The sequence below is a fragment of the Danio aesculapii genome, unplaced genomic scaffold (genome assembly GCF_903798145.1).
Source record: "Danio aesculapii unplaced genomic scaffold, fDanAes4.1, whole genome shotgun sequence".
Lineage (NCBI taxonomy): Eukaryota > Metazoa > Chordata > Actinopteri > Cypriniformes > Danionidae > Danio > Danio aesculapii.
Window position 1 is genome coordinate 26,380 of NW_026613633.1, and position 14,405 is coordinate 40,784.

At 35.9% G+C, this 14,405-nt stretch overlaps 1 protein-coding gene across 1 annotated transcript; it reads right to left on the bottom strand.

Annotated features, from left to right (window-relative positions):
* Nucleotides 1–1,358: 1,358 nt before the first annotated feature.
* On the bottom strand, nt 1,359–10,337 carry LOC130219991 (up-regulator of cell proliferation-like). Its single transcript, XM_056452462.1, is given in 3 exon segments — nt 1,359–2,668; nt 2,670–6,007; nt 10,319–10,337. Coding segments are annotated over 2 exon segments (4,593 nt in total). The 5' UTR covers nt 5,987–6,007; nt 10,319–10,337; the 3' UTR covers nt 1,359–1,392.
* Between the last annotated feature and the right edge of the window lie 4,068 nt (nt 10,338–14,405).

Genomic DNA, 14,405 nt, shown 5'->3' on the forward strand with positions numbered 1-14,405 from the left:
GAAACAGGTGGCATGATGGGAAGTTTTGTAATGTTATGGGGTTCATACACACAAGAGAAGTAAAGAGTGGTGGTAAAATGTTAACCTGCGTGTGGCTAATTTAATTCAGAAGTATGTGCGATCTATAAATGAATATTTGATGATAAGACACACATACATAACAATACCCCAGGCAGGTTTAGTAAAACAAACAAACACAAATTCACACATTCCAGAACTTCACACTTGCAAAGCTTCTTAGATTTTTCTGTTTTTAACCAAATTTAAAAACACCTTCCAGAAAAAATAAATAAGAAAAAATAAGTTCTTTATTACATGTAAGCTTTTCAAGAGCCAGCAATGTAAATATGTTTCGTAGTTATAGTCCAATGGAGGGTCAACTAACATTTTTTTCCACTACAAAGCAATAGAACTCCTAGCTTGTATTAAACAAAGCAAACCTGACTTACAGTTTAGTGGATGTTTTCTATAATTAAAAAAAAAAAATGTATGATGATAAAAATAAACAGCACTCATTTTTAATGTATGGAAAACAGATTCAAGCTCTATAACACTTTCTTTTCTGACCCATGGACAAGATAATTACATAATGAAATGTGCAAAATTTTGGTGAGAATCCACCACAAGGTGTCAGTAACTCACCTTGGACAAGGAATGAAAAGTCATAATTTCCTTTGTTTCATATCACTTGTTTATTAAGCATTATGACAGAGTTTTCCACCAATTACTTTTTTTTTGTAGCTCAATTTAAGTAACAAGACAGATGATTAGATTTTAAGCTTAACAATACAACTCATTCATTCAGGTTCCCTGATTGCATATGATTGTGAGAAAATAATCTTCAAAATTAATAACCTGTGGTTGTAAGCTAGTGTAATATTTTTAATCATGATTTTAATTAATCAGCTAGTTTCACAATAACATTTTCATTGACACAATGCAGGCCCATAAGGTATGCAGACAGAACCATAGTATTTATAAATGTGTAGGTGAAATATTGTAATCAACAATGTATTGTCTGAGTTATTATTATGACCAATTTTTGCCTTTATTAGATTAGATATTAGAAGATTAGATACTGACAAGAAGTGAAGTACGTAAGTCAGGACTCATGCAGCACACACAGAGGGCACACTGAACACTAGGGCCTCTGCCTGACTTGAATGACAGTTTTATCGACAATTAAAACCATATCTAGTGCCATCACTTGCATCTTTCAAAAATTACACAGTCACTTTGAAATGGTCATTGCAATCATTATCCATTATCATCAACTAGTGAACCAAAGCAGGCTTATGTTCTTCTATTATAATATTTGATATTTGTTTCATTTACAGCTAGATAATAAGATGTCAAACTAACTGAAACTGAGGCCAGAGAGCTGATGTTTGTTTAATCAAGGCTTTCCAGTGCCTGAGCTTCTGTGATGTTTCTCCAGAGTGAAGGTATATCTGCAGGCTTTGCATCATACTCATCTGCAAACTTCTCATTGAATTTTACCATCACATATTTCCAATACACTGAAGCCTCCATGCTGCAATCGGCGTCAATTCGCCAGTCTGGATAGATTTTGTAATATTCGTTATATGGATGCCACTTATCATTTGTGTCTCTGCACTTAAATCGTGTGTTGCCGTGCACTGAAGATGTACAGATGTCAGTCACTAGTTTTTTAGACTCATTCCACCTGTAGCGCCCGAGACCTTCTGGTCTGTGGATTGAGACAAAATGTTTAGTGTGGGCTTCTCCTCCAGCCTCGCATGGTGCTTTACAGAATGGACACTGTTTCCCACAGCCATTCACTCGATTGAACAGCACATCCTGAGGTTTAGTTTGAAGATGATTTAGTCGGCTTTGAAAATCTATTCCATGGAATCTTGCTTTCAGTAAATTATCCAGGTCCTTCACAGAATATTGAAGGCTCTCAGCAATTTTCTTGGGATTTGCATTGTTCAGTGTGCTGATTTTGTCCACAGCGTCCATTGGAATGACAAGCCTGTTTTCAAGTTTTTTGCAGATGCTCTGGATGAATCCTTTGATATCATTTTTCTTTGGTTCTTGCTCTGCTGCTGCGATGGCCGCAGTAATTTCACTGACGACTTCATTGACGAGCTTTTCCTCTAATTTGAACATTCTGTCCTCTGCTGAAAAGTGCTTCTTAACTTTGGCCAAAATAAAGTCGTTGACAAATGTTTCATATGATTTGATGAAATATAAATATGAGTTGAATTTAAATTCGTGCAGTAGACTTTTCAAGATTGATATCTGAAAAGTCGTCCTTGTTGCAAAAATTGCAGCGTTTTCACCAATTACCATCTTGTCCGCCATTTCCATGCCTAACTTTTCAGAAATATACCTTTCAAAGGCAGGTTGTAGGCAGTTTCTCATGAACTCATCAGCCGTCTTCTGACACTGGTCTCGTTCATGGTAAAGGTCTATGAAGTTAGAGCGATATGTTTGTTTCAGGTTTTCCAAGGCTGTGAGTGGGTTGTTGTCCATAATGAACTTATTGTGAATCTCTTGAAATTCTCTGCTTGCAAAGCCACAAATGTGCAGTTTAAGAGGAAGCTCAAATTCTTTCTTTTGATCTTCTTGAGCCTGAAGTTTCTCATCAATCATGTTAAGAATTTCCTTGGTGTACGTGTCATCATAATCATCCTTACTGCTTTTTTTTGTTAATAAATTCCTTACAATCCCTGATGAGGTTGTCTGACATTTCCTGAATGATCTTGATCTGACTTTTATAATACATCTTGGCTAAAAAGTTTCTATCTTTATCGACAACAAATTTTCCAAGGCCATAATTCTGGAAATCCTTCACTTTGTCTAAGCTTTGAGCCATTGAACTTCCTCTAGATTCAAGATTTTTTCTTAAACAATGAAGAACCTTTGTCATGACATCTTGTTTTTGGGGCCTTGTGCATTGCAGTGTCCTGACCGTCTCCAGCCACATTTTTTCAAATGCTTTATCCAGGTTGTAGTCTGACATGTTGGACTTTTTCTCACGACAGTCTTTCAGCAAGTCCAGCACTTTTTTCTCCATTGTGTCCATGTAAGTCTTTTTGATTCCTTCCACCTTGATCATTCCATTTCGACATGAAAGAGCTGCATCCAGTTTTGTTCTGATGGAATTCAAAAGCTCTGTCTTCAGTGACTTGGCAGAGTTTATAAAGTCCTGTCGATAATTTTCCACAAGTTCGACATGACCTTCTCCTTGTTCAAAGTATGATTCAATCTTGTGAATAATTTCGTCCTGTCCTTTCGAAAGCTCCGTTTCTGCTTTTAGTATTAAACCATAATGGATGTCTTCAACTTTGCACCTCTCAGAGTTTTCAAATTTTCCATGGTTTAAGATATTTGTTTCAGCTTCTAATGCCAATGTATGCATTTGTTTTCTCAGTGTCCACTCCCATCTGTTGTACTCCGTGCACAGTTTGATGTATGCATCAGCTACCAGGCTGTTTCTAAAGCTGAAGATGAATTTCTCATATTTCACAGCAGTCCACAAGTCTTTGGTCCATTTAAGAAATTCACTGATGTCACTGGGCTTGTAGCATCTGAAGATCTCCAATATATGCTTTTTGAGAGCACACACAGACTCACTGTAGCCAATACTCACTGGTGCCATTGGGGGATTGCCATGCCACAATCCAGGGATGTAGCGGTCACCTGTGTCAGTGTCGTAATTCATCACATCTGTAAATTTCTTGAACTTCAGCTTGTTCTCCATTTTGGCTGCAGCCAGTGTCATTTCATCTAGTTGCTCCAAGAGAAATTTACGATCTCTCATGTTTGAATCATGAGCTGAGACGTCAGCAACATTCTGATGTACAAACAAACACTTGTGTTTCTTACCTATCTCCTTCATCCTGAGGAAGGCATGGACAATGATCTGTAAAATGTCCTTCATCTCTGTGGAGTTCTCCATTGCAATATTGATAATCGTTACATCACTCAATCCAACAACGAGAGTTGCCAACTCATTGTCATGCTGATAGCTGTTGTCCAGTTGTGCAAGCTCAGGGGATTTCAGTCCTTCAGTATCAATAATCACTATATAATTACAGCAGAGTTCACAATCATCTGTTACTTTAATGAGCTGCATAAAAGCTCCTCTGGTGCATCTTCCACTGCTTACTGCAAACTGAACTCCAAACATGGTGTTCAGCAGCGTTGACTTTCCTGAACTCTGGACACCCAAAACAGTGACAACCACAATCTTGTTTTTGGGATTTACCAGTGTGTTTAATTCAGAAAACACACCACTGATCCAGTTTACAGGAATATTTGAAGAATCTCCATCAATTAGTTCAAGTGTAAATCCATCCAACAGTAGTTGAGCACAGAGCTTAGGTAAGTGCTCCAGCTGTTTTCTGTAAGGATCACCTTCTGGAAGTGACACTGCAGCCTCATAAAGCTGGCTCATCTCACGAATGAAGTGCTCCACTCCTAAAGAACTGTTTGAAATCTTTTTATCCAGCTCAGCAATTTCTGCCTTGTTCCCACTGACATCTTGACATTTCTGTTTGTAGAGTTCTCTAAGTTCAGGAAGTACTTTATGGGTGTGATTCTCCAAATTGATCCTCAGCCATTTTAAAAAGTAGGCTCTTTCTGGTGTTGACACTGCACTGATAAAGCAGCTCATAGTAGAAGACATGTTTAGTTTGCGTTGCTCTTGTCTAAGTTTATTTTTCTGCATCTGAAGGTCATTTTTGTAGTCTTCAATATTTTTATCCCCTACTTTCTTCATTCTGAATTCCTCCTTCTCTAACTTGGCCAGTTTCATCAAGATCTCACCATGAAGAGGAAGCTCCTCCTTCTTGAACTGAACTATATCTTTTATTTTTGTTGTGATTTCATCTGCACGTTCTTTGGCTCGCTGACATTCTTCAGCACTCTCATCCACAAAAATTCCCAGATTTTGTGCAATCTCAGCTAAACGAACAACTGACATTTTGTGATTGTTGTTAGTAATTGCATCCTGCAACTTGCTCTGAATTTTGTCAACAAAGTCTGCATCATTCTGCTTCGCTTTAAAGATGAAATTGCTTTTCTTCAGATTGAGCTTCTTGACTGTAGCTTTTATGCTTTCATTGTTAGAGTCCCCCACAAAAAATAATTGAGGTACAGGTTTCTGATTGGGGACTGAAATGAACTTTGTATCTAAAAGTTGGGCTTCAAAGAACACAAACACAGCAGCTGAAGCCTCGCAGAGGAAGGAGTACTGTGTTTCAAAGTTCTGGATGTCTCCTCTCAGGTTTGCTATTGCTACAGGCTCAGGAAAGACATCAATGTTTTCATTTCCACAAGGAAGATACCAGGTCATCTCAACCAATCCATTCGATATTTTCTTTCTGATGTTTCCACAATCAATGTTGAAGTGCACAAAGGTGTCAGTGTACTGCTGTGGATTGCTGAGCAATTTGTTGAGAATTTCTGACTTGGAAATGTTGCACCTACCAAGTCTCACAAAAGACACTAAAGGCAGGTCTGACAGAGCGATTCTGTCTTCTACAAATCTATTTGAATTTAACAGGGAGTGTGGTCTGTATTTTTTCACAATATCTCTCATTGCCCAAAGCAAAAGAGTGATCTGGTTGTTTTCATTATTTGGAAGCAGCAAGGGAACTGCAAACTGGCACATGGACATTTTGAGGATGATTTCCTGCTGAAGAAAACTGTCAGAACAAAGGAGCACAGCAGTGACGATGTCTAAAGGATTTACTGACTTAGGACAGTCAGATTCAGCACTATCCTGATCATCATCCCAGTCTCAATCTTCTGCATGATCTGATGTGATACACTTTACAGTCCATGCTGTCCTTTGTAACATCATCAGTCTCTTCAAGAAGAGCCATGGCAGATCAGTGAGCGACTGAACTGGCACATCTGTGACACTCTTCTTGTCAATTTGCAGCACTGTGTAAAGAGTGAGCTTCTTATCATAGAACTCTGCCAAACCCAAACTTTCCAAGAGAGTCTTCATTGTTAATATTCTTCTTGTTTTCTGAAAACAAAAATAATAGTTACAAATGCAGTCCTATGCCCAGCTCAGCACTGCATGATTTAAAGACAAATGCCCCCAAAATAAACTGATATTACAGCTACACTAACCAGCAGCTCAGTTTTTACAAAACCCTGCTGAAAAATCCAGTATTGCTGGTCACCAACATAACGTGTTTTGCATGCTGCGACCAGTATGGGATGATGGTTTGATGGTTCCCAGCATTTGAGGTTGGTGTGCTGGTGGACCAGCAAATTTTTGTTCTTAATTTTATATTAGTTTGGAGGATCTCTGTTTGGACTTGCTCACAAACTACAAATTCCTGTATTCACTAACAAATCTTAACATTAACCTTCATTCATTTGACCTTCATTTACCAGCTTTATAATATTTTCATCACTGTATGAAAGTACTGTATTCATCATATTCATGTGTTTCAACAGATTTCATTGCAGCTCATTTTTTAGTCTATCACTTTTTTTTATACTTGATATTTAGAAATTTTACAATCAGTCTAGGAACTTTTGTATGGATAATGATTAGTACATTAGTCAAGAGGATTTTATCCTCTTTGTGGAGTGGGCACTAATAAGGCACGGATCTCTGTTTATCATCTGTGCCAAAGGGCGACCTTGTCAGTGCCACTTTAAACAGCAGTGAATCTCTGGAGTCTGTTCTTCGTACCTCGCTTAAATGATCTAAGATGATTTGGCAGATCCTGGATCTTTTAATCTTGATAATGATCTCTGGCTTATTTGGTTCTTTAAACAAGTTGGCGAATCAGATTAAAATGTCTGGATGAACTGATCTGAGATCGTTGCGTGTGTTGTGAAGGGCAGATCTATTGATCCTCGAAATCATGATCAGCAATACAATGATTTGCTGACGGCACAGCAGCGTAATGACATCATCTGATTAATATTCAATTATCCATGTGTGCAAATTACATACAATTCGTAGAAAACGGTTTGTTAAATATGACACGCAGTAACATTCCACCTTTGTTCTAGGCTACAGGCTTTACACTTTCATGTGTCAAGAGCAGGACCAACACATGCCATAGGCAGTACAGACAAATGCTAAGGGCGCTGTACATCCATGGGGGCACCAGAAAAGGGGAAAGAAAAAAAAACTATTCCACTATTCTTAAAACTAGTTGGTATTATGACTTCAGAAAAGAATAAGCCCACATAGATTTAACTGCATAGTGCAAAGCCTAGTAGTATTAATAATAATAATAATAATAATAATAATAATAATAATAATAATAATATAACCTATTCACCCAAGACGCCTCTCCCCCCACCCCCTCTTCTGAATAATTAGATTTTACCTGCTAAATTACACGGTGTTCATTTCTTAATGGGACATCAAGCTCAACGTGTCAAAACGGCCCAAACTGTCTGGTGCCCAGGGGAGGAAAAAAAGAAAAGAAGGAAAAACGCGACAAAGACAGAGGTAATGTTACGATAAAGATGCTTATTTTGCTCTATCCAAACGATGATTGATAATGCCATTAACAATTAGCATGACACATACCTGTCAACCCTCCTGCTTTTGCCCGCTATCAAATCAATTAAGTATTTTCCCATATTCCCCCGTATTTGTTTAATCTTTCTATGAAAAGTGAACTTACCATTAATACAGAGCTGATCTCAAATGTGATATAATTGCAAGAGGTGTTTCAAGAGAATTGTGTTTTCGCTTTATTTTGGTTTGAAAGCACTTTGAAATAAAAAACATCTGCATTCACTTTTTTTTTCCATTAAAGCTATGTGTCGATCGCAACTGTATGCATGCTGACTGACGGACGTGCTCTGTATGATAAACTGTTCTCAGATCAGCTTCTGTACATGCCATTTAAAGAGGAGGGAAAGTTTGGAATACTTTGCGGATTTGGGTGTGTGTTTAAACAGATAAATACACTTAATTATATGTTAACATGTCTGTCCTGCTTGTTTATTTTAACTGATTTTCTCTTAAATAAGCAGAAACAGTTACTACAGTTGCTAATCAACAAATAGCTAGCTCTATCTGTTAGTTTTAACATCAGCTAGTGTTATGGAAGGGCATAGATGTTATGGGAAACAGTAATAGTTATGTACATTACCTCTGGTAAATGTGTAAGTATAAGATGCATTCCGCAGGTGTTATAACGTTAATTGCATTGACATTGTTATCTTAACGCAAGATATCTGTCTAATCAACTTTCAAATGTGCATTAACTGCAGAAAGACAAACGAAACGTCTTTGACTGCCTAGCTACTAACGGTAGCCTACATCATCCACATCCCTATGGTATTAGTCAATCACATAAGTCTCTCTTAAATTAGTATAATATTAATACTTTAATAAACACACACATTCGGTTACATTGAAAACAGTATTTTTTCTGCAGTAGCCTAAATAAATATTAAACATTAAAAATGCTTTTACATTACTGTATTTACTAATGGCCTATGACTAGCCTAATAATAAATTATGCTTATTAAGAAATGATAAAAAAACACCAAATTTTACATTGCAAGATGCTACATAACTGTAATAAAAACACTCTTACTCCTAAAATACAGTTAACTACCAAATACTGAATAACTCATTTATGTAAATGTGTTAATGATACATTTAAAACATTAGCCAGGGATGCTCATTTTGGTTAATTTTCCCAACCAACAAACGCTGCTTGTGAACCGAAAATTAACCAGTCAGATTAGCTAACATTATATTTAACAAAAAAATGAATTGTCTGACACATTACATATTGCATTTTAAAATACTGATTTATTTTAACAAGGGAACAACAGCACAGCAGAACAGAATATCTTCACGCACATGCAGTTTTTTCAACAGCATAGAAAAATGTATAAAATAAATAAAAAATAATAAAATAAACAGGCCTGCTCTAGAAATTTTCATTTAAATTATGAATTTAGATTACAAAACGAAAACACTGACTGGTCCTTTTTGACTGGCTGTTTGGAATAGAATAAGAAAAGGAAATAGTTTTTTCCAATGTTTTTTTCCCGTCAAATAAAAATAGCAGGCAACCTCAAATCAATCGCTCCATGGAAATTATGTGTTTAATTAATGCTCCGTTGTAATTACTATATCACAAACCTACCTCAACATTTTAATAGAAGTCATTATTTGAAAGTTTATTTCTCAAGCTTCTGATTTTACCTTAGAGCTTCTTCTGTGCTTTCATTTCCTTCCTTTCACTCGCGGTTCATGTGCACGCTGCGTGATGAGAGACAAGGCGCATATGTTGATTTTTTTATAGTCTATAGGCTACTATAGCATGTAATATTTTAGTTTTTGTAGTATTTACATTTATTTTTGCATACATGTTTAGTAGTTTATGTAGCTATAAAATGAAAGCCTTAGTTTGGTTAGGCCTATCATTATGCTAAAATCATTGGTTTTGTTTGATTCATAAATTAGGATATGAAGGCTATTTAAAAATGGAAAATCAAAAACTGGTCTGTCAAACTGTGACCAGCAATATCTTTCTTTGGCAAAATAGGCAATATGTGTTGCACAGTTATGCAGCAAAATTTTAAAAAATAAATAATTTTTAACCGTTCAGCTGATAGCATTGATCGGTTAAGGGTTAATAGGTTAATCTGAGCATCCCCAGCTGATTATATAACTGCATTTTGCCACAATAAAACCAAGAAAGATCCTAACTTCTGCCAGAAAAGGCAAACATGTTTTTCTCAAGAAGAATGGTTAAAACTGAGAGTCATTTTCCTTCAAACCATTGTACATTATTTTACAGGAAGTTTTTTTTATAATTTGTTTTAAAATTATTGGTTTCGTTTTATTTTTTATTAAAAACATAATAATAAAATAAAGTATTGTTAATTCTGTTCAGTTTGTCTTTTGTTTTTTCATAAAAAAACACTAAAAAGTACCAATAAGAGAACCGTTCAAGTACCAAACCGATAAGTGGTATCGATAAAAGTAGTACCGTTAAAACCTTAATGATGCCCATCCCTAGTCACGAGAAACATAATTTATGATGCAAATGGATAGATCAATGTCACCAGGGTGCAGTGCATCCAAGAAACAGGCACCCGTAGTGATGTCACCAAAATACTTTAAATTAAAATAAATAATAAAATTAATTAAAATTAATAATAAAGGAAATATTTCTAAATGTAAATTCTTATTTTCTATTGACTCGCACAAAGCAAAACATAATAATAACTTAATATCTATATTATTAATCTTTTTTTGTAATATAACTAACATTCTTAAGATTTTTACATGAATATATAATATTAGATAAGAAATAAAGATTTAGACACTTACTGGGATCTTGTAATGCTTCTCTACTGTCTGAAGAGTATGAGAACCATCCTCAGCCGCTCTCTCTTTTATCTCACTGGGCTGTACCATTACAGGGATAGGGGTGATGTGATCTCAGTTACAAATCCAAGATTTGGTTAGATCAACACCTATATAATATTTATATTGGAATGAACAAGAAATGGCTTAGTGTAATAATAATTGTGTAACTGATTTCTCTGTCAAATATCATGAAAACATCATTAGATTTTCAGTTTAGATGATTTTCAGATTTTCAGTGATTTTCAGGAAATGGTAGACGTCAATAAATGAGGTCTACTGATTCCTGCAAATCACATGATGAAAAGTAAAACAATGGAAGGTGTTGAGACCATTACTTTCACCTGATTGACTATTGCATGTTAATAAGTAGCTATAGCTTTTTCTTTTTTTTTCTCGTTAAACCTTTACCCATTTCTTTACCCAGTATTATATTTTTATCCCATTTGTGTATGTATGTACACACACACACACCACTATTTCTTGAATACATTTTACAATGCACACTCATTCATGCATGATCATTTTTCTCACTTTAAAACTTCAGAATAGTAATATTAATAATGATTAAAGGTCCAACGTAAAAGAAAATGTAAAATGTAAACACTGCACTTTCAAGATTGCAGATTTCTCACAATTATCCATGTCTCTGCATGCATTCCTGTAATGGCATGTACTTTTGCATATAAATTATAGTATTACCATAAACATTTTGTGACACTACATATATATATATATATATATATATACACAGGTGAAGTTAGAATTATTAGCCCCCCAAAATGATGTTTAACAGAGCAAGGAAATTTTCACAGTATGTCTGATAATATCTTTTCTTCTGGAGAAAGTCTTATTTGTTTTATTTAGACTAGAATAAAAGTAGTTTTTATTTTTTTTAAAAACATTTTAGGGTCAAAATTATTAGCCCCTTTAAAGGTTTGGACAGAAATGTGTGTAAGTATGGTGTATAAACTGTCATATTGGGGTGAAATAAACACACTCAGTCCTTTCTTTTTAATTTAACATCATAAAAACGGTGGACCAATTGGAGCGGTTTTCAGATCGACCGCAACTTTACGTAGGAGTGTGGTCCCCCCGCCCACCAATATTGATTGACAGCTGCACGCATTAACATGTCCGGTAGTCACGTGTATAATCAGATCAACAAGAAAAGATGAGCGCAAAGCAACCGGGAGTAAAAGGTCTGTTCAGTTCGCTAGGTTCATCAATCATCATCAAACGTCATCAAGAGTGAGTTTTACAAGTTTAAAATGTTTTAAAGGGCACATAGGTTAGCCATTTTTTCATATTTAATATAAGTCTTTTGTGTCCCCAGAATGTGTCTGTAACATTTCAGCTCAAAACACCCATCAGATTATTTATTATAGCTGTTTGAAGTGTCTATATTATAGCTGGAAAAATGTTTTAGCTGTTTTTTTGTACTGGCCCTTTAAGGCTAGTCCTCCCCGCCCACCGTTCCCACGTGCCTGTCAGCAATTGCCGCCCTCGGCTGCCTCAGGAAGCAGATCTCATTTAACGTGTGTGAGAAATACTACAGTAAGAACTTTAACAATCACTATTTGATGCATTTTTTTGTGGAGTTGCAACAATGAGTCACACACAATGTCATTACAAAGTTCACGCACACACACAGCGAGGACACAAACACATAGCGCAGACACATACACACACACACACGCACACACATAGCGCAGACATACACACACACACACACACATAGCGCAGCAGACACACACACACACACATAGAGAGACAGCGTGTTAAGCTTTGCACTCGTTTTGCACACATATGTGACATGATACTGGTAATATCCACTGCTGTATGGATATCTCTTATATTAATGTACAAAATAAACCTGATTTAACGTCCACAAACCGTGATTGAAGCGTCTTCCTTTATGATTGTTCTGACACGCGGCTGTGCTGATTAAGTGAATCGCTATAATTCATTACACACATGCTCTGTTTTAAAACATTTTAAACATGTGAAACTCACACTTGATCAAGTTTGATGATGATTGATGATCCTAGCGAACTGAACAGACCTTTTTTTCCCGGCTGCTTTGCGCTCGTCCTCTCTTGAATATATGATTATACACGTGACTACCGGACATGTTAATGCGCGCAGCTGTCAATCAATATTGGTGGGTGGGGGGGACCACACTCCTACGTAAAGTTGTGGTCGATATGAAAACTGCTCCAATTGGTCCACCGTTTTTATGTTGTTACATTTGACAAAAAGGACTGAGTGTGTTATTTCACCCCAATATGACAGTTTATACATTATACTTACACACATTTCTGTCCAAACAGCTTGAAAAGTAGATTTTTCACCATAGGTGCCCTTTAAACAGAGCATGTGTGTAATGAATTATAGCGATTCACTTCAGCTTAACTTCATTAGCACAGCCGCGTGTCAGAACAATTATAAAGTAGAAGCTTCAATCCCGGTTTGTGGACGTTAAATCAGGTTTATTTTGTACATTAACATAACAGATATCTATACAGCAGTGGATATTATCAGTCTCATGTCACATATGCTTGCAAAACGAGTGCAAAGCTTAACGCGCTGTCTCTCTCTCTGTGTGTGTATGTCTGCGCTATGTGTGTGTGTCTGTGTCTGCGCTATGTGTTTGTGTCCTCGCTGTGTGTGTGCGTGAACTTTGTAATGACATTGTGTGCAGTGTTGTGCAAGTTACTTAAAAAATGTAATATATTACAGATTACTTATTACTGTGGTTTAAATGTAATCCCTTACCTTACAATATTACTGTCTCAAAATTGTAATATGTTACATTACTCTTATATACTTTTAGTTACTTTTACCAAAATAACTACAGAATTAGAACTTAACATTCTAAAATGACTAAATGTACTGCAGAGCATTTTACATCCAGTAGAAAGCGATATGATGTAGCAGAATGACGGTGACCTATCCAGGCTACTAACAATATAGTATATATTTGGCAACGTGAAGGCTCAAGACAATGCAAGAAAGGATAAGAGCCAGAATCACAAATGATCAAAGTCTGTTGAAAGCATGGTAAAGGTAAAGTGATTATCTGGCAATATCTGTGAATAGCTTGGCTATTTTCATATTAGACACAACAGGCCTATATGTAAACTCCAATGCCATGACCAGATGCATTTTTTTCTTAATCTTGCCATTATTCTATTTACTTTAAATTCAGGTTCACAACACAAAACTGTCATGACAAAGTGAGCATGATGAACATAGCTTTCTCAATATAATGCTCGTGGACCGATTTTCTCTGTGGACAAAACTGCTTGTGAGCTCTCAAATATACGCTGCTCGCGTGCAAATTTTCTCATGCTCTCTCAAATATGCACTGCTCACGCACAAAATTTCTTGTGCGCTCACAGTACACTACTCGCTCAGTGAGATTATATGCAGACTCACAATTTGTGTCTTGTGTTCCCTCTACCTTTCATGCTTTTTGATATAATTTATATTTGTACACTATTTATTAACAATAACCAAAATACTAAAATAGACTTACATATAAAATTTTTATTCTAATCCACTATAACCTTTTTTGTGGTTTGTTATATGATGAAATATTTCCAATTTCAAACACTTAAGACACAGAAGTTGAATGCAAAGAATACATTTTTAAAAAAACATTTATTAAACATCCAAAAGGTGCACCATACTAATCAAATAAAACAACATTTAAACAAAAATATAACGAATGCAAGCAGAAATGTAACCGATAAAAACAGGGGAAAACTTGATGAGGTATTATAGCCTACTGAACTATTCACTCCTCAAATAAATCTCACTATCAATCCCATTTTATCATGGCAACTAAAATAAATTGAACACGTCTCTGTTGTCTTCCACATTGCTGATGAGATTGTGGAGGACATTTTCCCTGTCATGTACAGTGTTTTGAACAGTTCTACAGTAAAGTACTTCAATTAATCAGTTGTGCTAATACTAGTTGCTATGGTAACACAAGCGTAATATAAACAAATTACCCAGTGCTGTAGTTTTTTTACAATATAGG